Source organism: Pogona vitticeps, chromosome 1, assembly GCF_051106095.1.
Source record: "Pogona vitticeps strain Pit_001003342236 chromosome 1, PviZW2.1, whole genome shotgun sequence".
NCBI classification, from domain to species: domain Eukaryota; kingdom Metazoa; phylum Chordata; class Lepidosauria; order Squamata; family Agamidae; genus Pogona; species Pogona vitticeps.
Window position 1 is genome coordinate 258226071 of NC_135783.1, and position 26474 is coordinate 258252544.

General features: G+C 42.4%; 1 protein-coding gene across 1 annotated transcript in view; it reads left to right on the top strand.

Moving 5' to 3' along the window:
• Positions 1-669: 669 nt before the first annotated feature.
• SLC67A1 (solute carrier family 67 member 1) overlaps positions 670-26474 on the top strand; it is an 84574-nt gene continuing 58769 nt past the window's right edge. Inside the window, exons 1-6 of the mRNA XM_020788731.3 lie at positions 670-722; positions 2789-2905; positions 3636-3856; positions 5919-6016; positions 8114-8259; positions 9491-9623. Coding sequence (XP_020644390.2) covers positions 3674-3856; positions 5919-6016; positions 8114-8259; positions 9491-9623 — 560 coding nt within the window. The 5' untranslated portion in view covers positions 670-722; positions 2789-2905; positions 3636-3673. The remainder of the gene's footprint in view (positions 723-2788; positions 2906-3635; positions 3857-5918; positions 6017-8113; positions 8260-9490; positions 9624-26474) is intronic.

The window sequence follows — 26474 nt, forward strand, 5'->3', positions numbered from 1 at the left end:
CCACAAGACAATGCCTCAGTTGCAACAATTTAAAAAACCCATGTAGCCCCCTCAACTGATATACAACACAACTTAGAAACAGATTAAACATTTTCCCAAGAGGACACATACACCAGCCGGAATACCAAGTGACTGCCATGTGACTGTAACCTTTTTTCAAAACCTCCGATCCATCTCCCAATTTATTTTCTTATTTTAGCCATGATCTCTGTTATAGTGCTGTGCACAGTACTAAAGGTAATGTGACCTCAGGACTGAAATGCCTGCTCCGATAGGCATTTGCTTAGTGGACCCAATTTAAGGTGCTAGTTTTAGCCTTCAAGGCCCTAAATGGCTTGTGGCTGGCTATCCAAGGGGCAGTAACAGCCTGTCTTGTTCTGAACACATCTCGATGTTAAGATCCTTTAGAGATGTTCTGTAGAGAACAGCTTGACAGGCATGCAGGACAGGGTTTTCTCCTGCATGGCCTTCAGATTGTGGAATGCAGTGCACTCCGTGTTGTGATCAGTTCTGATCTCACTTCTTTTAAAAAGAATGTGAACAGTTCTTTTAAAACTGGTTACCAATGTTGTTTCACCTATTGTTATGATTTCTACTGACTGTTGATTTCAGTGTTTGGTTCAGTTGTATTTCAATTTATTTGATTTTAATGATTTGTTTTTGCTTGTTTTTAGTGTGTTTTATGCTGAACATAAGCTGATATGGCAAAATGGGGAGGAAAGGTAATGTTCTTATTTTTTATACATATCTCTGGCATGATGTTAGCAGAGGATAACAGCCTGTTTTGCATGTTGCACTGTAAACAGAAACAGTCTGGGAATGTGATCCCTTCTTGCTTCTTCCCAGTTTGCTTTACCCACCTCGTTTCTAATATTTAAAGCTGTATGAAAGGCCAAACTATATGCTATATATTAATACCTGTAACTCATTCACTCCTAATGGCTGACCCTTATTTTTCTGATAAGAGCTTTGGAAAAAAAATCATTGTGAAAGGAAAGAGGAATGCTTGGGTCTTCATCCGGCTGGGTGCCACAGATGTGGCAGTAGTGCAAAACAAACATAGATGTTCCAAGCATCATGGCCATCTGTGCAAGCCAGACTCCTTTGTTTAAAGCAGGTTTCAGAATGGAGGTTGCAAACTCAGGTCAGAGGTGGTAGGTTTCAGATGTTACATCTGGTGGCTGGATTAGAGTGCCTCTTCTAACCATGTCTGACAGACGGTTGCCAAATTCTCTAGAGGGCACTCTTGGGCTATATCAGAGTGTAAGGATTTGTCACATGCACATTCCTGAAATCGGTGGAAATTGTGCTGTTAGACAGCTGTCATTTATTTCATAGATAAACCTGATTGCAGTCATTAAAAAAATACTTACAGTATTTAGAAGTTGATTCTGCCAAAAGGAATAGGACATGTTTCTGAAAAATTCTTATTGCACATGCATTGTTTCATATCTGCACCTTCAGATGAAATATTTATTTATTTATTTATTTATTTATTTATTTATTTATTTATTTATTTATTTATTTATTTATTTATTTATTATTTATTTTGTTGTTGTTTAGTTGTTAAGTCGTGTGTGACTCTTCGTGACCCCATGGACCAGAGCTCGCCTGACCCTTCTGTCTTCCACTGCCTCCCGGAGTTTGGTCAAAATTTATTTATTTTGGTAAAGATAAAGGTTCCCCTTGACATTTAGTCCAGATGTCCAACTCTAGGGCACGGTGCTCATCCTTGTTTTTAAGCCATAGAGCCAGCATTTGTCCATAGATAGTTTCCGTGGTTACATTGTATGGATCGCCATTACCTTCCCACCGAGGTGGTACCTATTTATCTACTTGTGTTTTCATGCTTTCAAACTGCTAAGTTGGCAGGAGCTGGGACAAACGACAGGAGCTCACTCCGTTGCATGGATTCGATCTTACGACTGCTGGTCTTCTGACCTTTAACCCGCAGCGCCACCATGTCCCTTACTTGTTTAGAATATTTCAACTCCGCCTTTATCCTTTAAAAGGATCCAAGATGGCTTGAGTAAAGCTCTAATAATTCATTTCGGTGTATAAATATTGAAATGAAACTGTCATAGCCCCTTTCTGGAATCCTTGCAATGACAGGAATGCAAAAGCCAGCTGTCATTTCATTAGTATCTATTATATTATGAAGACATTGGAAATGGCCTTGGTTTTCTAAAGCACCTTGTGGTTTGAGAGAGGAATGTTGTCAATTTCCTTCATGACGTTACATTTTGCAAGCACCATGTTTTTGTGAGATGGAGGACTTGAGCCTGCTTGAGGCTACAAGTTGGAGTGTTCCCTGGTCCCTAAACTATTTGCCAGGCAGTCACTCTCCCCAGCCAGGCTGGCCATTGCTTCTCCTTAACCTGACCTGGATGGACAGACTATAAGGGCTGACTGGTCAGGCTAGGGCTCTCATTGAACGACAGAAGCACTCAATGCGAATCTGATGCCTGGCTTAGATGATTATTTAGAGGATGCAAGGCTTCCACCATTGACACTAGCATGATATTAGGGGACTAATGTTCATCTTGTGTCTACTGTGAATCTCTGAGCAGAACAAACACACCAGCATTGTGAATAATATGCCTGTGTTTGGTGGCAAGAGCGTATGTTTCAAATTTGCACAAGGTCTTGCACTCTTTGGGACAGATGTTCCTTTTGCCTGAGAAGTCATTCTGATACCTGTGGTAGGGAACAAGTTGCTGTTGCCTCATTGCTGGTGACTGCCCTTTTCATTTTACAGCTCTGCTCATTGTTGATAATTTGTACACAGTCCCTCTTAGGTATGAACCAGGAAGTTCGGGATTCCTGCTCCATTTGCATAACTCAGTAGCAAATACAGCCAAGAGCTCAACTAAACTGAATGTTCCCATCAATCTCTTATTAGTCTGTAAGTAAACTCTTCTTCAATAATGATGTAGTGATTAGTGTGAGGGCTTAATTCACAAGGTGTTTGTGAAGATGCAGGGGGGAGGATGATAGCCATGCCTGCTGACTTCAACTCATTGGAGTAGAGGCAACATTATAAATAAATAAATAAATAAATAACTTCCTCTACACAGTCATAGGTGAGGACCCCTGCCATTTGAGCGAATAACATCTGACAAGCATAGCAGCCTTTTCCTCTGCTATATTTTTGGCAGTGATGGGAGGTTTTCAGTTTTGTTTGGAGAAAGGCAGGGTAAAATGTTTTAAACAAAATAAAAAAATAAATTAATACATAATTTAAAAAGGAGAATGGCCCCTTCTGGAAGAGTCTTGTAACTTTTGAAGAGAGAAAACTCTTGCCAGAGAGGGATCAGAATTGCAAGGTTAAAAATCACTCTCCTCTAATTTTCCAAACCTCCTGCTGGGCCCTATCATTTTGCATAGCCCCAATCCTCTTGTAATCACTTATTTCCAAGTGAGCAGAGATTTGGTTTGCATGGGATTACTTTACTCCTTAGGGTAGTAAAAGTGTCAAAACAGTTTCGGGTGCCTAAATACTGCCATAATCAAAGGTGAGTCAAACAGTGACTCAGCAGGCATGTTCCAGCTCCAATTAAAACACAGTTATTGTGCCTTAAACATTAATGATTGTAGGTTCCCCTTGAGGTTCATATTCATTTCTGTTTCTCCAGAAAAAGCAGGTGAGGGCAAGCAGCTTTTCCAGAGCAACATGAATGTAGAAGTTCTTTCCAAACTAGAGCAAGAAAGAGTGAAGTTGAAGGAAGAGCCATTGAAAAAGGACCATAAGGAGAGAGCAGTAAACAGGAGCTCGGCGCAATGGGTGATCCAAGTGACTTATCTGATTACAACGGTCGACCTGAGCTGCCTGTTCATGCAGATTGGGATTGTTCCCGTGAGTATGGACTATGAACTTTTAACCATTCAACTGGATAGTCAGTAGTTCCTTGAAAATGTTGCACGCTGGCCCATGCAGCTAGGGGGGGATCAGTTTAAATGTATCACTTTTGCATGCATCTGGTCCCCTGAAATAAAGGGTATTTTTGTTCTGCAGCAATGTGGCCCTCTGGAATAAATACTTCTAATGATGAGGGTGAGATGGCAACCATAGAGAAAAACAATTTAAGCTGTTGTCTTAGGAGGTCAGGAGACAGCATCTTTTCTGGTTGCTTACATGGTCTGGTAAAATCCTGCAAAAGTGTGTACACCAATTTCGCATATACATGAAGAAAGGGTGTTGGAGGTAGACATGGACTTTTAGAGCTCACAGCCATGGGCATGTCTGTGTTTAGACAGGTTGTCTGTTTTTGCCTCTCAAATAGAGCCATTGGACCTTGGGTTTTCTCTGCAGCTGGCACAGCCTTACAAAACCTGTCACTCTTAAGGGCTGCCTTCAGAACAAGAGATCAGTTGGGTGGTCACTCTGGGAAGCCCTGTCAACCCCTCTTTTGCTGCTGCATTAGTGGGTTCAACGTGGTGCTTCACTAAGGTGGCACCAGTTCTCCAGGGCTTCTTTGCTCTGGGTCCAGATAATAGAAATGTCATCAGTGTATTTTTATTATTATTATTTTTATTTATTTTATTTATATGCCGCCTATCTAATCTCATTGAGTCCACTCTAGGTGGCTTATAGCAAGCACAATACAATATATTAAAACAATTTTAAATAGGGGAAAAACTTTAGACAAGATGGGACGAACACTAAGAAAGGGGAAAAAGAGGGAAGATTAGGAGTTGGCTGAGGGGAAGGCCTGCCGAAACATCAGTGTATCTCAAATAGATGAGTGGTTTTTGGGTACAACAATTAAGAAAGCATTGTTCCAGGTCAGCTATGAGTATATTTACATATTATGGTGCCATATGAATAATCACAGAATTTCCATTATTCTGGAAATAGGTTTTGTTGTCAATAGTGAAATAGCCCTGGAGAAATTTCACTGGGATTTCAGTGAAATTTCATCCTAACATAAAGCTCAGCATGGATCAATTCACAGAACAAGTGCACATTCTAGACACTATTGCAAAGCTGCAACATGGACATCTTTGTACCACACTGTATTGAAAATTCACTGGTTGATATACATACTTGCCTGCCTCCAACTTCCATCCTGAGTACATTACAAAAGCTGTTGTTTGCAGCGAAGCCTTCAGATATAATTTCATTTGTTCAGCCAAAGATTCCTCTTCCACTCCAGGGGGCCACCTCAAATAATAACGCAGTGTTTCCCAACCTTTTTTGAGTCATGACCCCCTTTTTGTAAAAGCCAAGTAGCCTGAAACACCCTCCCACATTTGCATAAAATTGCATTTTTATGGGTTAAAGAGAACACATTAAAAATAGATATTTTTTTCAGAATGTAATTTTAACCTAATATTTAATGCAATGGCTTCAAAATGTGTGGCCAACCTCATGTCATTCTCAACATTCAGTCTGATTCTTGCCTTTGTTTTGAGATGCACATGAGGGAGAAAGAGAAGGCGGATATTAGTCCACGATATCCAGGAGCAACTGCCCACTCCGTGACTGAATTGGCACATACTGTATGTTTTGTCAATTAGTGATCATGCCAATGGCCTTGGTTATATCATAGATCCTCACTTTCCTCTATGAATTTTCCCAAGCAGAATCCTTTTGAATATTGCAGTGTAATCATATTGAAATAATTAAGTGTTGAAAACTGTTGTGGTGAAATTTCCTATAAAAATAATTGCAACTAAAGATAACCATGACAACCCCCCAGATAACACTTTGTGACTCCCTTGGGACCCGCGACCCACAATTTGGGAACCCATGTCTTAAGATAACGAAGCAGCTGAGATGGGCCCCTCTGAAAGTCCTGAATGTGCAAACTTAAAATATCATATGTTGTTTACAGTAATATTGTAGGATTTACTATTTTATCAAAATGTAACATGCAACTCCTCTCTTTGATTTTTTTTTCCCCATCCTACTTTAGTATTTGGCAACAAACCTGGGATTGGATGCAGTTGGATTTGGCTACTTGCAAACCGTCTTTGGTGTTCTTCAACTACTGGGAGGTCCGATTTTTGGGAGGTAAATATAAAAGCTATTCTTGTGAACCTTGTGGAATAGCAGGGTTGCTTGGAGTTAATAATGCCACTTAATTTTTAGTTCAGGAAAATAATTTAAACAAACATCTGGATTTCCTTGCTCAACAGCAGGGGAATGAAAGACACTTTACTACTGTATAATATTATACTAACCAATTGGACTGCATAATCCCTGTGTTGTTTTTTCTCAAACATTTTGATTGCCTCTGGATCTTGGCAAATGTAGGAACCATGAATAAGGCTGTGAATAAAAACAGCAATTTCAACAGGAAGAGGTAAGGAAGGAGGATCATAGTGAGGCCACTGCCTTTAACCCTCCCTTTTGTATTTTTTAATAAAGTACCAAATTTACATTAAAATTTCCCCCTTTCATAAGGGGGAAGGCCATGGATTAATATGATACTGGGGATAGCACATTAATACAGCTTCTCTTACCTCAGTCTCCTCCAGTGTTTTAGAAAACAGCTTCCATAACCTTCAACCAGCATAACTATCTGGGAAATATGGATATTGTAGTCCAACACACTTGGAAGACTTCAATTTGGGGGATGCCGGGTTAGCCTGAGAAGCCTTATAACTGTAAGCAAGGATGAAAACAGAGATTGGTTCGCTCTTGCAAATGTTCTCTTGAGACAGGTTTCTGTATGCAGTGGAGAGGGCAACTTGTGCTCCACTCAATGTAGTTGGGCTCATATTTGCATCAGCTGGCATAGCCAATAGTGGTGTGGAATGAAATTTGTAGTTCAGCAGCATTGAAGAATCACATATCAGCCAGCTTGCCACTATGCACTTCATTCCTTGGCTAGTGAAGTGTTTGCTATGCCTAAGCTGAATAGTTCAGTGAGTCTGTGACTCCACACACTCCACACACATATGCACATACTGTGAATATGCACCCAAAAAGTCTGGTTCCCTTGGGTGAGTTCATTTTAGCCAACCAGACAGAAGTCTGCAGAGAGAGGGGAGGAAATTGCCAATCAGTCTTTTTTTGTAACTTGTTAAGGCTACTTCTGCTGTAGCCATCCAGCTAGAGCAGAAACTGCCTTAAAAAGCTGAAAACGGGCTGGTTGACAATTTCCTCTTCTCTCTCCCCCCCCCCCTTGTATTTTGTAGTCTCTTGTTCTATTGCAGCTTTGTTCAAGTGCTGGCACTAAGCCTTTAAAAAGTGATTTGGAGACAATTGGTGCTTGTTTGAGGGGAACTGACACCCTTGCAAGTGCCCGTTGGCTTCCTCTATCCCCACTCTGTCAAACACCATCACCTTGCACATAGTTTTCTGCACTGGCACAAGCAGTTGCACCACCTCAACTTATACAAATATTTTCAATTACCAAAAAAGTAGAAGCTCCATCAGTGGTGGAAAAAAGTACCTTGTGAAGTCAATGGAAAATAATACAAATCTGACCAATCCTAGTCCTGGAGCGTTTCCTGTATAATTTGGCAATGTCATTACCCCCTGAACCTGGCTACAGAGCCAGAGGTTGGGAGTTGGATTCCCCACTATGCCTCTCAGAAGAATAGCCATCCTGTGTAGCTTTAGGCAGGTTGGGCAGTTCCAGGACACAGAAGGGACTGGTATACCACTGCTGATTACTCTGTACCTCACATTGGAATAGACTTGATGGCATGTAAGGACTGCTGGATAGCTCAGTGGTTTAGGTATGTGGCTGTGAATTCGGAAGTTGGGAGTCCAGTTCCCCACTATGCCTCCTTGATAGGGGCTGGACTTGATGATCCCTGGGGTCCCTTCCAGTTCTGCAGTTCTAATATGATGTTGATGTTGTTGATGATGACTAATTTAAAAGTAAAAAAAAAATTAAAAGGAAGAACTTTGTGTCTTTTTCTTGAGATAGAACTTCATTTGCAAAATAAACTTGTGTTTGGCATGTTGAGATGCCATCTTATGGTCCAAAGGGATTGTGATCACACATATTTACAATATTCCTGGTATCTGCTTTTGATTGATGTTCCTCAGTCCTTCTGGCTTTCTGACCAACACTAGGATTTTCCAGCGGTGGTGTTCTACTTTTAACACCACACAAACAGTTCAATCTCTGAACATTCTCTATTTTTCTATCAGGTTCGCTGACAGGTTTGGAACGAGGGCAGCTTTGATTCTCTCATACATGTCTGAATCGTTGTGCTTCTTGCTCCTGTCTGTGTCCACCAGCATCCCACTGCTTTTTCTTTCCAGAGTTCCATCCATCTTCATGCACGGACTACCAGGTATGGTTACTTGAGTAGGTAAATGCTGTAGGTTTACCCTAGTGCTAAAGGTCCTATAGTCAAATGGAAAAAAATTGGTTTAGTGAAGAACTGTCACTGTGCACTTCTATTCACCAGCAGCTGATTCAATTAACAAGAGGATGTTTGGGAAAGCAAAACACCAAAGTCTTTCTCTTTAGAAGGGACTCAGTTTTCAAAAAAAGAGGTGTATTTGGCATATAAGAATGCCACATATTGTAAAAGGGATTGGGATCTCATGCTTTCATAATATTCCTGACAATATGCCACCAACTGGTGTTCAAAGGTACTGATGCTGTGCATGATAGGTAAAGGTTCCCCTTGACAATTTGTCCAGTCATGTCCAACTCTAGGGGTGGTGCTCATCTCCGACCCATAGAGCCAGCGTTTGTCCGAAGACAATCTTTTGTGGTCACGTGGCCAGTGCGACTAGACACGGAACACCATTACCTTCCCACCATGGTGGTACCTATTTATCTACTCGCATTTTGCATGCTTTCGAACTGCTAGGTTGGCGGGAGCTGGGACAAGCGATAGGGGCTCACTCTGTCACGTGGATTCGATCTTACGACTGCAGGTCTTCTGACTATGCAGCATAGAGGCTTCTCTGGTTTAACCTGCAGCACCACCACATCCCTTGTGATCCCCTGTGCATGATAGGGATTAAGAAAAGAATGGTGTTACAGCAATATGAAATCCATCAACAAGCCTGGAGGTTAAATTATCAAGACCAACCTTCCCCAACTGAACTGCCTTCTAAATGCTTTGGATTACATTCCCTATCAACTATACAGAACCAGCATGATCAATGGGCATGGATAATAGGTATTGTAGTCCAAAGCATCTAGGAGGCATCTAGGCTGGCTGAAGCCATTTCCCCCACAAATCTTATTTTTATTTGGAGAGCTCTGCTAAATTCTTCTGAACTTTAGTATTACTGCTGTCTTGCACAGAATTCAAATTGCAGATCCCACAATTCTATATTATGTACCAATGGCAGTTACAGTGGTATTAAGTTGCTGTAACTGCAGAGCATAGATACACTCTTACGTATATGTGGCCAAAGGGAATGAATCAAAATCTGTGGTCTTTAGTGCCACGTACCCAAAAGCTTTGAATACATATTTGAACCACTAATTCTCATTGTTCAGGAGGCAACACTAGATCTGTCCACTCTGTAGTGCCAACCTACTATTTTCGCTTGGCTTCCCAGGTGCTCAAATGGTCATAACAGATTTAACAACCCCTGCCGAGCGTGGCGATGCTTTAGGAAAACTTGGGCTTTGTTTTGGAGCAGGCATAATCGTTGGATCTTCCCTTGGTGGTACCTTGGCCACAACATTTGGGTGAGTGGTTGTCATGCCATGTTATGGTCTTGCACTGTTCTCATGCGCGCCTTGCTAGTGAACGTGTTTCTTTCCCAAGCTGCTGGTAAATCATCTTTAATGAGTTGGCCGAAGGGAATTGAGTTCCCTCTGCCAGCTGTGTACCCCAAGATGAGAAGGATCAATGTCTATCTGAGGCCAGGCAATCTAGAAAACCCCAGTTTCTGTAATATGCCATGGGATCCTAAAGAAAGTAGCTGTTGCTAGGTGGGACTTGTGAAGAAACAGGCTCTTGGGAGGGTCAAGGACATGATAGGAGATCAAGTCTCAGCAGGCACAGAAATGCCCAGTAAATGTTGTAATGACAAACTGACAATAAATGCACCGTCTCTGGCAGCTTCTTTTCACATACCTCAAAGCAGCAGGAATTTAAATGAAGGTTAACAGAAAGAGCCAAAGTCCAATGGTGATTTTACCCACCCATATCCTGCAGCTAAGTACTAAAGGCAGTTCTGGAAGTTGCCCTTTGTAACATGTTTTTGTCATTACACGGCAAAAGTCAGCCTGTTCTACCTTTAGGAAGTTTTGCCTTATGTCAGTTTCAGAATGTTTATGGATGAGGAAAAAAAAGTATTTGTGCTACCATGAGGTTAATAGTGTACCAAAAGGTAGGGTTTTTAAATATATATATATATTTAAAATAGAGATGTTACTTGATGAAGGTTATTTATACAACCTTATATTATTTTGTTCATTAAAAGAAGTTGATAAAAACTCCAAACTGACCTACCACAAATTTTAAAAAAAGCACTGGTGTTGTGTGGGGTGGGGGAAGCAAGGAAGCAAAGGACAAAAGCACACAATAAAAGCAGGTTGTTTTTGAGCAAGTTGCTTTGCCCTCAATCTTGGAAAAATAAAGAGGGCTTCAAAATATAACAAAAGTAGCCTTAAAATTGCCTCATCATCTTGGCTCATAATTCTAAGGAAACAGGCATATGGGGTGACCTTTCAGTTCATTGGAAGCTTGCCCACTGCCTTTAAGAGGAGGTGTGGGTTGGCCTACAGGAGAATGACTGCAGTTCATTGCTCTTTTGCTTGGCAATAAAGATTTACAATCAAACTTTGTTTGTTCACTCATCCATGGGCAGACAAATATATCTCCCATTGAGCCTTAGGCATACTTACTTCAGAGTATCTTCCATTAAACCTACTTCTGAGTAAGCATGTCTAGAATCGAGCTGTTAGCTGTGAAGAGGGTAGAGCAAGTAATTATCTGTATGTCTAAAATTTCTTTTCAAATTTCAATCTGTTGACCAGAGGTTGGCACTGAAACTCTTTTGGTGAATGAAGCATCCAGCATCACTGTTTTGTTAAGACTGTCCTAACTAGAGAAATGGCAAGAATCGATTGCCATCTGCTGGCTGCAGTTTTGTTGCACTGTATAACATATGTTCTTGTTCTTCGTAATGCAACAGCAGGCTATTAAGGTAAACGTAAAGGAGGGTAATAAAGAGCTCTAGAATAATAAAGAGCTTGGAAATGTTTAGGAAGGAGACATGATACTGCAAAACTTTGTGTGATTTAACAGTCAGATATTTAAAAGTATCGGTTTGAATTCATTGAACTAGTTTACACTTTTGAGAGCTGCTTCATATACCATTGGTTTAATTAATACACAGCAATTATAGCAATAAAAAAATATTGATGACAGTTGCTGTTGCTTTATCACTTTTTTGCCTAGAAGGACTCCAAAGCAATATATGGTGAAACTCAATAAAATCAAAACAACCTAAAAAGAAAACAGCAGTTTAAAAACACAAAAACAAAGCACCCCCTTTCACATTTTAAAAGCCAAAGGCCTTTTAACGCAATGCATCAGAAAATTAAGATAGAAATAGGGCCAGCCTGATTAAACTAGATGATTCAGATGCAGGGTGTGACTGCACACCGAGGGAAATCTGAATTCACTTGCTGTGAAATCGCACCAGGGAATGAAAGTCTGTGCAGTTTGAGTGGTCACTAGATATGGGCATGAACCAGAAAACCAATGGTTCATGATGGTTTGTGGTTTGAAGTTACCCACAAACCAAGACCCAACTTTAACCGCTTCCTTCCCAATGCCCCCATTATCTCCTTACCTGGTCCTGCTGCTGCCTCTGCCACTGAACGTCGCCATCATCTGGGAAGCGAAGCCTGCCTGATGTCTCTGAGGATGGCGGCAGCGTAGAAGGCAGCAGGACCAGGTTAGAGAGGCAACAGGGGCAGTGGGAAGGGGGCAGGCATCCATTTTGCTGAAGCAAAGTGAAGCACTGAGGTGGGGGAAAGTTCAGTGCTTCATTCTGCTCTGGCAAAACAGGATCTTTGAACTGAATTGCAAACCAAACCACAAACCAGCTCAATTGTCAGTTTTTCTGTTTCGTGGTTCGGTTCGTGCCCATCTCTAGTGGTCACACAGAAATCAAACTGTTTGCAGCTCTAACAGTCCTGCAAGGTGGCACTCTTCAATGAACTGCATTAATGGGCATCAAGACAAGCTAATGTGTGATATTAAACTTTTTAAAAGGATTGGTAAATAAGAACAGTTTTTAAGGGCATGTGGAGAGACTTTACATAATTTGTGTTAATAAAAGGGAAAAATATCTACTTTTGCAAGAAACTTGGGAATTTTGGAGAGAATAAAGGGCTCTGGAATATTTATTAAAAATCTGGAAGTATCCATATTTGTCCTGATGTAGAAGTGCACTATACAGTATTTTAGTTAAAGAAATCTGATTAACAATGATGGTTATGACAGATAGTTATTGTCTATTTGTTAATTATTACCTTTTTAAAGTTATATGCATGGTTTTAGTTGTGTGATTTTTGCTGTATATTTTTGTTATAAAAACTAAATTAAATTAAATTAAATTAAAAAGACAGGCCTTCTCCCTCCAGCTTCCAGCAGGAGACTCACATTGTTCAGCTGTAAAATAAAATAAAATAAAATAATAGAAGCTTTTCCCAGAAGGAGAAGCTTTTTAAAAAAAAAAAAAAGATTCTTGGAAAGATGCTTTGCTGGGAAAATGTGTGCTGGTGCTGTTCTCTCTCTCCCCCTCTCCCTAACGTGCACTCATGAAGTAAAGGCAAGAGGGGAAGGTGCTTTGTGTATTTGCTCATGAATACCTTTGTCATCCCTTTTTGCATCAGTTGAAAGCTATCACATATTTTGAACTAAAGTGAAAGAAATAGAGTGTTTAAAAAGCAAAAGGGTCTCTGGGGGGAAAGATACAGATTAGCTGGGCAGAAGTCTGAGTTGTTTCTCATTTCCCATTGTATGTGATGAATGGGGGGGGGATGCAAATCAGCCCACCCCAGACTTGTAGGGGTTCCTGTATTTTTGTGTTAATGTGGTGTCCTCCATAGTTAACCTTGTTTTTTAAAAGCAGAAGGCAAAACAATAGGTGTTTATTCTAACAAGAGCTTGCCTCAAACTACGCAGCTTACTTGTGAGTTGTAAAGGGCTATCATGAGAAAAACACAGCTTTAGGGATGTACATGGTGAAAAATTTGGTATTTCTTTTGTTTTGGATATTTTCCTAGGTATTTCTTCCATTTTCAAAGTTTTTTGTACCTGTCCTTAAAAAAAAACAAACATGAATGGAAAGCATCTTTCATGATCTCTAAAGACAACAATCTGGCCACCGTTGTTTTAACTATATTTATGCTAGCTGTGCTTTTTGATCATTTTCAAAGGGGAACCCCACACAGAGTACATTACCAATAGTGTGGCTGAGAGACAGTTAAAGCATAGATCATTATGGACACTGGTAGGCAACCCAATGTCTCCACCTGTTAACGTACTGCTGAGGAAACTGGTGTCATTGCCCTTCGATTTGTCTGCCAGCAGTGCTCTGTAGAAATAACTTGCAAGGATTTGGGGGTGAGGGAGTGGGACTTTTTTGTAATTCTGTGTAAATTTGCCCCAGAGGACATGATTAGTTCCCAGAATAAGCACAGACATTTCTCACTCCTTCGTGTTTCTGTGTGTGCTAAAATGGACATGTAGGTTAAGCTGTGGGAGCTCTCAGGCCCTCCTCCATTGATTGCAGGATTGATAGTCCTGGTTGGCGCTCATCTCCCATTTTAACAGCCTCTCAGTCAAAACATACTCTGGGTTTACATGGTCTTTTGTTTTTCTTCCCATGTGCCTATTTTTAGAGCTAACCAGGGTGCAATGAGGAACTGAAGGAGGTTGTCTGAGAACTGGGAGAAAAATGCTAAAGTATGTAATGCTTTCTAGTAAAACAAATTAACATGGCCTCCTAATAGCCTCCAGATCGGCTTTATTTCGTCGTAGAATCACAGGATCCTGGAACTGTAGAGCTGGAACAGATTCCAAAGGCCACTGAGTCCAATCCCCTGCAAAGCAGGGGATCGACAGCTAAATTATCCTTTACATAAGGATGCCTTATTTGTGTTTTAAAACCTCCAGTGAAGGGAATTCCGATCCCTCCCTCCATTCCATTGTCAGACAAGAAGTTCCTTCTGGTGTTTAGGTGAAATCTTTCTCATAATCTCATCCATTACTTTGGGTCCTCTTTTCCAGGATCACAAAAAACAAGCTTGCTCCATCTTCCACATTATATTTGGAAGCCTTCAGATATTTGATATTGTCTTTCATATTGTCTCTCAATCCTTTCTTCTCTAAGCTAAACATATACGACTCCCTCAACTGTTCCTCACTGGGTCCTTAGCACCCGCTTTTGGACAAATACTAGCTTGTCAATATTATTTTTAAACAGTGGTGCTCAGAACGGGACACAGCATCCTTGATGAGGTTTGATCCCCACAAAATATGGATGTACTATGGTTTCATGTACTAGAGATGGGGGTATGTGTATTCATATATAAATACAAATATCCCCACACAGCTGGAACATCCAATCACACGTCTGGTAGCAGCGGTGGCCCTGCTCATCCTTCCAATTGCTCCTGAGCACTGTTCTCTTCCCAGTCGTCTAGCCACTCATGGAAGAGGGATGGAGGACGAGACTCCCTGCAATTGGCTAGCCAAGCGGTGCTCCAGAGCGACTGGAAGAAAGAGAGGAGCTGCCACCACTGCCAGATGTGTGAGCGAATGGTCTGGCCCCAGAGGCCAGACCCTCATTAACTTCAGCTGCATAGGGATATTTGTATATGTATACCCCAACCTCTAATCTGTGCTCAGTATTTCTCTTGATGCATCCTGGTATTGCATTTGCACTTTTTTGTCACCATGTTGACTCATGTTTAACTTGTGGTCCAATAAAACCTTTAGATCTTTTTTTTTTATTATTTTGAATGTACTATTTGCTGAGCTAGCTCTCATTCATCCAGTATTTGTGCATTTGGTTTTTCTGGCTTGAGTGTAGAAATTTTCTCCTTGTTTTGGCCCAGTACTTTGATCTGCTAAAGTCATCTTGAATTCTGGTTCCATCTTCTAAAGTATTAGCTACCTCTCCAACTGTGGTGTATTCGTTATACCTTGCAGCATATTTCTAGGGCATTTCACCTGTAATTTTAGTACTTACATAAGAACATAAGAGCATAGGAAGAGCCCTGCTGGATCAGGCCAATCTAGTCCAGCTTTCTGTAGCTCACAGTGGCCCCACCAGATGCCTCTGGGAGCACACAAGACAACAAGATACCTGTCTCCTGATACCCCTCCCCCGCATCTGGCATTTTGAGGTACCTTCCTTTTAAGCCTGGAGATTATACATCCCCATCATGGCTTGTAACTTGCGATAGACTTTTCCTCCAGAAATCTGTCCAATTCCCTTTTCAAGGCATCTAGGCCAGATGCTATCACCACATCCTGTGACAAGGAGTCCCACAGACTAAAAAAATATTTTCTTTTATCTGTTCTCACTCTTGCAATACTCAATTTGAGTGGATGTCCCCTGGTTCTAGTATTGTGTGAGAGGGAAAAGAGCTTCCCTTTATCCACTTTATCCACCACATGCATAATATCTCAGTCATGCCCCCCCAGGCACCTTTTCTCTAGACTAAAGAGCCCCAAACACTGTAGCCTTTTCTCATAAGGGAGGTGCCCCAGCCTCCTTAGCTTCTGTCCAGTCACCACACAGATTTATACCCACTCAGAGTGGAAATAAAAATATCCTTTCAGTGTCATATCACATCACCTCCTAGACAGCTGATGGCTGCATAGAAGAGAGGAACTTTTAAAGAGAAGTGTACTATGACTTTTACAATGGGCAGTGCTCAAGTTTAATGTACACTAGATGGTGCTCATGTGTTGGAGAAAGTTAAAGGAACTATACCTTGTTCGTCAAGGCATGATGTACAGATTTTTCACAAGAAGATATTCTCAAGTCTGCTTTAGTACTTACTAGAATTGCCTGATTTCAGATCACTAGCAAAGCTTTGGAGAATTACTCTGTTTTCTCAGGTCTCCATGGGGGAGAAAAATAACAAAGAGTTCTATGTTAGGAGAAAGTGTGATTGTTAAAGCTTGGGCACTCTTTTTCGCCTATTCCAGTTGGCCCCTGGGCTCATTGGCTCCATACAAAGGTGTTTGTGTGGGTGTTGTGCATGTGCAATATTGGTGCACCAAAAACTAAGAGTGAAGGGAAGGAACTGGAAGAGTTAGTAGGTGCGAATATTTGGGCCTCTTGTTCCATCTGGCACGAGATAAGAAATGAAGCACAACTCTCTTTCAGTGGGGATCAGAATAGTGTCGGAGAAGAGGAGAGAGTGCTGCAGGCTGTATTGGAGATCTGTGTTGGTCCCATTTGTTCTCAAGGGTAGAGATCCCTATGCCTGAGTCATTGCCTTCAAGAAATGCCTTCAAGAAATGCCTTCAAGAAATGCCTTCAAGAAATGAAGCACAAGTCACGAATCCTCTGGTGGCACAAGCCTGGGCAACAGCAGTGCATGTATGAAGAAAAATGTCCCATTGGCAAAGGAGGATCTAAAAAACTCTGTGTTTTTTAAAAAAAAATCAGGAAAAGGCTGCATGGTCTCCAAAACAACAAATGCTGGATCAGGTGCAGTTAACTTTGGATGATAATTCATCTTCTTCAGGCTGTGCACCAAATGTTGGCGTGTAGTTATATATTAGGTGCTTTTATTAAAGTCCCAAAGTCTCACGGCCATTGTTGGGGCCAGGTTCAGCTTCTTAGATGGAAATAGATGCCGTCTGCAAGAGGCCATGGGCGGAGAGAAGAGTGTGGCTTCAAACTCCCCCTCCTCCGGCAGTAGCTTGCAATTTATCAGCCAACTCTTTAAACAAAAGGCTGCCAAACCTTTTATATATGCTATAGGCAAAGCTGCATGAAATGCATGCTCTAGGAATGGTGACAAGTACTGTATAGCTGCTGGGTGTATTTTACCACCTGCCTGCCTCGCAAATTTTGGCCGCGCTCATCCTGTGATACCACCGATTCCCACCCTGTGGCTATGCCAGGATTCACTCTTGGTCTCAGGCGTTGGCACTGAAATCTTGGGGAATGGTACACTGCTGGCTTGCCAAGCCTCATATGCACAAACACACAAGCATGCACACAGTCAGTATGTGTGGTATTTTACCATAGTAATGTTAGCATACAAAAATGACATCTGTGCAAGCATTTTTTTTAGGTTTTATTTCAGAGTTCAGTTATAGATGGGGACTGGAAGAGCAGTCATAATCTATGTTGAGGGCTGTCTGAGGTGGATAAATTATAGCATCTTAGAGGCAGGATATCATGCATGGAAGTCGGTTAAATGGATCAGTAAGCTTTTGATGTGTCGCGTTGCAATTGCTTTTGTGAATTTTAAAAATTTATCCAGAAGAAGAAGAATTTCTATTTTTGAGCTGCATTTTTTCCAGGATATTCAACACTGGGGTGCAACAATAAATAACGAGGTATGGCCTCATAAATAGCACAGAAACACAACAGGCTGTCTTTGCATAAAAGCAAATTGCCTTTTCACACAAGTTCCCCAACAGCTTTGGCTGCATTCAAATTGGTAGCTTACAAATAAATATGCTTATCGATGTCTTTCTTCCTGGATTGCCTCCCCCTGCAAAATATTATCACACTGCAATCATGTACATTTTTAATCAGAAGTAAATCTTGATTTAACTTAATCTTAATTTCAGAGAGTCTACATGTAGAAAGAAAATGTAAGACGTCAGCCTGTATCGTTACAGAATAGAAACGGAGAACATTTGGACTTCCTGGTGTTTTAGACAGAGCATGTTCGGACAGGCATTTGCACCTCCATTTAGCGCATTGCTTGGGTGGATTGGTCCGTGCTTTTTTTCCAACAGTGATGAATGCTCCAGTTGGCTCCAATTCACCCCCAGGCACCCAACTGCACCTTTTTGAGCCCGTCATGGGCATCTACTTTTTTGGTGTGGGTTGGGGCTCTCTAGTTTAATCTGTTGCCAGCACATGTGGTCACCAGGAGTGGACTGAAATCAAATCTGCCAAGGCTCCTTCTGGTCTGAATTTCTGGTGTTGTGAAGTATGTAATAAATGAGCTACTTCAAGATAACAGCAAACTGAACTTTTAAGAAAGCAGGGTTTTCTCTCTTTTTCCCCTCATCTTTTTTGTTGCATGAAAAAGAGAGGCAGAAAAGACTAGCATGGCTGGAAGGCAAGGTCCGATCGGAGAGGTGTGTGTGGATCCATAGCAGAGTGTTTAGAGTACCTCTGATTCTTACACTGGCAAAGAGATCCTGTTGGGGAGGTCTCTTGTTCAGATGCACATGCACACAGGCTCTTTCCTTTTTAATCCTTTCTCTTGCACTCTCCAAACAACCCCCGTCTCTTCTTGTCAGTATATGCATGTACATGTGGTACAATGCAAGGTGCAATACAAGGGAGTTCCCTTTCTTTTGTCTCCACTGATGAGATTGGGGGGGGGAAGCAGTGGAAGATTGTAACCCTGTGGAATTTGTCAGGAGGAGGAGTCTTTTGCACACCCCGTCTACGCATGTCTTTTCTCCTTTCTCTCTGCCTCCCCCTCCCTCCAAAGTTGGTGTGGCTGAATGGGAGCACAAAGGGAACAGGTGGTATTCGGTCTGCTTTTGACTGGATGCTCTTACTCCCCTTTGCATCACCATGTGCCATGTGTAGCTTTCCCCTCTCTCCTTATGCCATTTGGATGTGAGGATTGCACTAAACCACATCTCACTCCTCCCCTCAGTCTCAACCAGGCCTATTTAGACCGCTCCCCTGCCTGCACCAAAAGAGCCAGTCTGGATATGCCCTTAAACACCCAGAAACCCCAGCAAGTAACGCCAATTGTTAATAGATCGTGGAACTTGTCATCCCGAAAGGCCAAAATGCTCCCTTTTCTGCTATAGAAGTAGTTGGAATCTATTGAACTAGTCCTTTATTCCTTCTCATGGGTGGGGTGGGGAATCTCTGTATCTTTTAGAAAGGCATTTTGGTGCGGAGTTCTGTGCATGCCCTAATCCTCATGTGGTGCTTTTACATCCAGAGGTTGTCCCACTGGATCAGGCATGGTAGTGGGCAGATCCGGACAAGTAAAATATGCAAAATAGTCAAGACCTTGCAGTTGAAAGAGCTCCATGAATACAGTGGGGTTCCTGCAGAACAAACCACTGGACTGGCCTAGCGGCCTTCTCTCCTCCTCCTGACAAATTCCACAGGGTTACAAGAAGGCCTCATTTGTCCTGATAGCTGCATAATTTCTTGTAAAGTCCCACGGGCCTGTCTGTTGTTTGGGGAATGGAGACACGTACTCATGCCTTACTCTTCTAAAATGATTTTATTCTTTGCTATGATGACATAGGGAAGGAATGTAACTGGGAGACTCTGCCCACTTTACATTTTCTTCAAGATGCCATCAGTTTAGTCTGATATTCATGGTTGGAGGACTGACGTATTAGTGTTTTCAATACGGAGCAACAAATGGAAATTTTCAGTCTGGTTCTGGAACTGATGTCCTTGGCTCTAAATTCTATAGTGGATCTCAAGGCGAGCAGTCTCTGGTGCCCAGTGCTAAGAACACACTAAAATGGAAGATGAAAGATGTGGAAAGCAGCTCAAGAAAGAAAACAAGAATAAGGGGTCCCAATGTTTCATTCTCCAACATGGCTGCCTATACAATGTGTATACCCAGCTGTGGATTGAATAAGTGGCAGCATCAGCATAGGTAAGGGGTTGGCAATTTGCAGCCTCTAGCCTAATTTCAACAGCCCTCTGTCAGTGATCTTCTCAGACTTCCCTCCCTCTGCTGGCAGCTTCCTGGGTAGAACAAGAAAACTGGGGGTGGGGGGGCTGGCCCTGCTCAGCTCTGACTTCAGCTCTATCTGCTGCTGGCATGCAGCCCCCCAACACATAAGCCACCAAGTAATGCAGCCTTTGTTCAGCACAAAAATGCTTGACCACTGTGACATACAGTGCATAAAAGGGAAGTACATGGGTTGTGAGGCTTCCTCTAAGAATGCGCTTTGTGTGAGAGAAGGGTATAATTGTGTGACTTCACTTATATATTTAAGTGTCCTTCATTTGTTCTAGGTAGCTTCTCCTCTGAGAGGACCTAATAAAGGGTGTGTCCAGACCGGCCCTTTTGGTGCAGACTGGGTTTGGCTAAGTAGGCTCAGTTGAGTTCCTGGTGGGGGGGGGGAGTGATGCGCCATTTAGTGTGAACCTTAAGCCCAAATGGCATAAAAAGAGACGGGCAAGCTTTGTGGCAATGTGTGTGGAAGAAAAAGCAGCTGATCAAAAGCAGACAGACCCCCATCTGCTGTTTGTGCTCCTATTTGGCTATATACTGAGTTTGGAGAGGGGGAGGGAGGCAGAGAAAAGGAGGAGGGGTTACACAGAGAAGGGGGTTGTGCAATCTGCCACTGTCCTCCTTCCACTCTCATCAGTGGAGACAAAAGAAAAGGATCCCCCTCATTTTGTGTTGCACACACACATACATACACACACACATGAGATGGGGATTGCTTGGAGGGTGCAAGGGAAAGGATTAAACAGGAGAGGGTGTGGGGGGGTGGACGTGAATCCAAACAAGAGACCTCCCCAACAGGGTCTCTTTGTCCATATAAACATAAAAGAGACTCTTAACACTCAGCTGTGCATCCACACACCCCTCCGTTCACACTGTGTCTTCCAGCTGCACTCACTTTTTCTTCCTCTCTTTTGCATGCAACAGACACCTCCTCCCTAAACAAAAGATATTTGGGGGGTGGGGTGGGGGGAGAGAGAGAGAGAGAGAAAAGAAGAAATCCAAAATGCTTCACAAATACACAAACCCAAAATGCCTTTCTTTGTTTTCTTAAGAATTCAGTTTGCAGATATCCTGAAGCAGCTCAATTCGACAGCTGCAAGGCCCAATTTAAGTCTTCTCCCAGCAACTGCACATGCTGGGAATGGACTAAACTAGAGCACACCAACCCACACCAAAAAAGTTAAAAAAAAAAACCTGACAGGGGCCCAAAAAGGTTTGGCTAGGGGTGCCCTGGAGGCAAAGTGGAACAAATTAGTCTGTTGGTCATGTGGATGTCAGGAAAAAAAAAGAGCAGACCAATCTGCCCCAGCAATGCACTAAACAGGGGGACAAATCCAAATCAAACAGCTGTACTCACATACAGTGAGACACTTTATTCTCTAGTAGCTAAACAATCCTCTGTCCTCATACCAACTCAGCTAATCAGTACCACAGGTTTCACGATCAGAAACACAGTGCAATATAGATTATGAATCAGGTCACATTATAACACACCCTTTTAAAAAAAATGACAGAAGACACACATTTCTCCATGATTCCGTGATCTAGCTGTAACAGCACTGGGGAATTTTGATGCAATGTCTTGCTCTTCATCAGGTTGGTGGAATGGAACATCCATGGGTGTTTAAAGGGGTAAAGAGTGGACTGGGGATAGAGCAGGGCAAAGGCCTTGATTTCTTTGCTCTATTTCTAGACAATTTCTCCATTCTAACTGGAGAAATCTTCATCCTCTTTCTCTGTGCTGCAGTAGAAATGCTGGCATTCTGACCCAGAGTGATTATGCTGATCAGCCAAGCATTTTGCATTGGTGACGCTGGGCACAAAAGCACCCTTTGTTCCTGATGACAACGCATTTTAGAGGGTGAAGTTCCCATGCCTGACGGCCAAGTTGTACATAATTTGTACCAACATTTCAGCAGATTGCATGTTCGGAACTGCAATCTTCTCCAGATAATTTAATCCAGAAATGCAAGCGTGCTGTCATTCTCATAATTCTCCAGCTCCCGTGTAAGGCTCAATTACTCCTGAAATGAAATATTCTTCTCATTCCCTATAGGCAAGGTTCTCTCTAAGCTGTGTAGCTGTGCAGCGTCCCCTTCCACACAGCATTCCTACTCTTCCACACACCCACAGTGAGTGTTTCCACCTCCTTTGGCTCTGGTCAAAGCAGAACACTGAGGGGGGGGCAGAGTTGTGCCCAGGGAGATCAAGTTGTGTGTGTGAGGGGCAGAGCCCTGCCTAGTGGGGCTGAAAATTAGAGAGAACATTGTTACTTCCAAGTAGGTTTTTTTTTTTTAATTCCCATGATGGTCCATTGGATTGCAAATTTTAAAACTCTTTTTCAGTGGGGATCAGAATAGTGTCGGAGAAGAGGAGAGAGTGCTGCAGGCGCTATTGGAGATCTGTGTTGGTCCCATTTGTTCTCAAGGGTAGAGATCCCTAGGCCTGAGTTCTCGCCTGTCACACACGTGCAGCATAGGCCAGACCTTGGACATGTTAGCTCTTCCCATTACAGCTCCAGCAAGGTTGGCCAGAAGATTCTGGGAGATACCGTCTCAACATTTCCAAACTCTGGCATAGACGACAATTTCAACATATAGTCCCCACTAGGGATATGCACTTTCTTTGGAGAAAAGTTACAAAATAGAGAGATTCGGGTAGTTGTGAACTCTCTTTTTTTTTTTTTTTTGCCAGTGACAAACCAAAGATAATTTCAGTTGCCTCCGAGGTGGGCTGGACACCCCCAGAGACCATGCAAGTTTCTTCTGCTTTTATTGGGGTTAAAACAGTAGCACAGGGATAATGTGAAACAGGAGAAGGAGATTGACAGGTGAACCCCCAATGAGGCCCTAAGAGCTCTTCCAGGCAGTCCAACTGCTGTGACCTTAAGAAGGGCTTAGTGTAGGGTAACTAGAGTCCGTAAGCCCTTCTGAAGCTGCTTGGACAACCATTTTACCTGTAGGGTTGTTGCTGTAATGTTTTAGGTTAGTTGTTGTGTTCTGGAATACTCCTATATTAAAAAGCGGGGGTTATACATTTGCATTACATTATTAGGATCACAATCTAGATAGCTTTATGTGTTCTTTCTTGTAAAGGCTTTGGCCGGAGAGGTTGCAATACCATTCCTCCTCCATGGCATCCTTTTCTACTTTTTCATTTCTTCTTTTCTCCTTGTTGGTGTACTACAAAGAAAGGTCAGTGTCTGCTTAATGTGTTGGCAGAAGTAAGAAGAGCAAGGTGTTCCTCCATTCAGACCACTCTTTATGTACATGTAAGACATTTGCTGTATTTTATTCTCATTAGGAATAAAATCCTTTTGGTATGGTTGTTGTGGGTTTTTCAGGCTGTGTGGCCATGTTCCTGGAGGTTTTTCTTCCAGATGTTTCACCAGTCTCTGTGGCCGGCATCTTCAGAGGACTGGAGTAGGAACTCTGTCTGTGTTCTGATGTAGTGTGTGGGATAGTTGAGTATTTGTAGCTGTGGGGTCAGTTTTTTTCCAGGAAATCGGGTGTTTTCTATGATCGGGGTGTTTTGTTATGGGTGTTTGTTGTGATGGGAGGGAGATTATTTGTCACTGTAACTGATGTTTGTCTTTTGTGTGCAGTGTATGCCCAGGTATCTTGCCTGGGCCTAATTCTGGAAACTAGGTTAGTGGTTGGGACCAACATTCGCTCTAAGCTGGGCAGCTGAGCCAGTGTTGCTGCCCCTTTGATTCCAGTCACAGCCAGAAGCCTGCACACTTGGAGTGGGGTCCCCACCCAGGGCTCCGGAAAATTAGAGGGAACATGGATTGGGACCATTCCCTGCACAGCATGTCCATCTCTGGATTCTCTGCCAAGCATTGTTGCCACTTTGCACTTAGAAAAGGGTAGCTTTTTTTTTCTTGGTTCAAAACATGACTTCAAACGTGACTCTCCTCTACACTTCCAAAAGTACATGACTTCTGTTTAAACTCCACACTGAACCTTCTATTTAAACTTCACACATTCCTAAACTGGAGGGTTCTGCATAGCACTTCTTCTCCCAGATCTCAGCCTTTTGTTTTCCCTTTTAGTTACTGTATTTCATACTATATGTCTGAAGAAGTGGGCATGTCCATGAAAGCTCGCAGTAAAATACAACGTAACAGTCTGTAAGGCACCATGGGATTTTGTCTTTTTATATATATAATGTCTCCTAGAAGCACAACATGGCGTGAAAATATATAATTCCCCCCCCCCTTGGGGTTTTGCCTGATTTTTTTCCCCCATTCCCACCCCTTTCCCCCCAGTTCTGATCTGGAACTGTTCCTCCATGAGCCTGAGAACAAATCAGTTCACACCACTTTTAGACTATCTCAGAGCAGGGTAGTCTTGGACTGTAAAATGAATATTCAAATACAGATCAGCCTGGGAGGTATTCACACACCCCTCAGTCCTGCCTTGAGAGATACTACTGGCCCTGGAGTTTACACTCATACAAGCCTCCCAAACTCACCTCTCTCTATTGCCAAACCTATGTGCAAGAAATGGCTGACGTCTGCTGTACAGCACAAAAAGATTCTTCACGTATGAACCAGAGGGCTGCAGGTTTTGCATTCCCAGGAGCTATCTGTCTTGCATGAAATGACCAGTGCATGAGAATGGGGTGCCTCTTGAAAAAGATTGGACAAAGTACAACCCTGGAATAGTATGCTGTTTTTGTGAAGATTCGCAGTCATCCGGGTGTGGTTATCTGGAAGCTGAGCCATGGCAATTGAACTTCTTTCTTGTTAGGTTGAAACGTTTTGCTACTCATCCAAGTAGCTTCTTCTGCTACTTGGATGAGTAGCAAAATGTTTCAGCCTAACAAGAAGGAAGTCCAGTTGCCATGACTCAACTTCCAGCTGTTTTTGTGATTAACTTCACTTTCTCAGCACACAAACACCCTTTTTCCCCCCGGTGCATGAATATGAACAAAAGTCTGCTTGCCTTTTAGATAGGCTGCAGGTACACACAGCCATGTGGCATTTCACACCCAAAACATCAACTGTTCAAAACTGGAAGGGAGCTCATAGCTCCATCTGCTGTCATGTTGTGCTTCTAGGAGGCCTTTTTAGTGGTCCGGGAAGCCTCAGAGGATTCTAGGTAGAGAAAATGGGCCACTGGAGCTGAAATTGCTCAAACCGGCTCCTGAAAAAGAAGATCACTGCCTAGAATAAGAGCATTGTTCAGTGACTCCATCAGCCATTTGGTTTCACAGGACCTGGATGGGGTGGGGGTAAAAGAACTGATGCAAACACTTGGGGTGCTAAGGCCACCCGAAGCTGCCTGTCGTAATTGGTCTGGCTTGACCCTATTTGTTTATCTTGCTTTGTAGAGCTTACTGTATGTGCTCAGAACACTTCAAACAGCAGATCTTAGGTTCTCTTCTCAGTTTCAATCTGCCTGCAAAACCTTTCATCCCAGGGTCCCACCTTTCTTTGCCAGAGAGTGCTGTTTGCTTAGGTTTTGACAGAGCACACAGACCTCACCCTGCAATGTCCCTCCAGGAATGTGCTGCCCAAGGACTAATGCTTGCTCTTCTTTCCTGCTGCAAACAACTTCCTGAAAGGCACGCCTGTTCTTAATCTGTTAGACTGTTGAGAGACCAAGCAGCAAAGATTTCCAAGGGCACCTTAGAGCTAACAGACTTTTTTGAATATAGGGTGATTTTTTTTCCTTATGTGTTCTAACGCCGATACTAATAGATGCATCTCCATTAGTGGACTCTGGCTTGCAAAAGCTTGTGCTTCTGTTTTGGCAAGACATCATTCTCTCTCGTCAGTCTTAAATAACGATCAGGGTGAATATTTATGATTTTATTGTGAAGAACAGGTAACTTATCGATATACCAATCAATAAACTTCAGCACAACTCAGCACAGAGCATTTTAAGAATAAGTAATTTAACTCTCCTTTAAAATGTAGGATGAAATTAAACACTCAAAATAGTGGAAAATGTGGAATTTTCTTTAGATGGGATCAGATGGCTGCAAAGACATGTGTCTGATTGCACTGGAAAGGTTCACTTTAATGGAAGCAATCATCCTTCAAATTACCCTTCCCTCTGCTGGTGAATCAGTCCAGACCCCAAAAGTAGAAACCCTAAAGCTGGACCAAAAAGTTCACGGGTGACATGGATTTAGGGTCAGCCTGGAACACATTTCCCCATGTGTCATGGGATCACCAGGAAACAAATCACATTGGACTACTCCAAAAGTGGTCCAAACTGTGATCTATTTTCCCCTGTGATCATACCCTTCTTCCACCTGATCCTAACAGATGTCTTGCTCCCAAAACTGCCTCTGGAAGATATCCCAGTCCTCCAGAGCCAGTTGTAAATGAATGAGCATTAGACTGAGTCATATATATTTAAGTGTAGATAATATTCAATGCTTTAGAAAGGAACCCTTAGGTTTAGGATTGTGGGATCATGTGCTTCTGTATCCACAATTCAAAACTCTAGGAAATGGCCCAATATTGTTGCACAATATCATGCACATGTTACCAGAAGGAAAAAGGATGCCAAATTTTACATAGCTAAGGGCAGCCTGAATGTTGATGCCATCCATGTCAGCAGTCAAGATGGTCTACAGGATATCCTCTTGTGCTCACTACCATTCACAAAGAGACACCAAGCA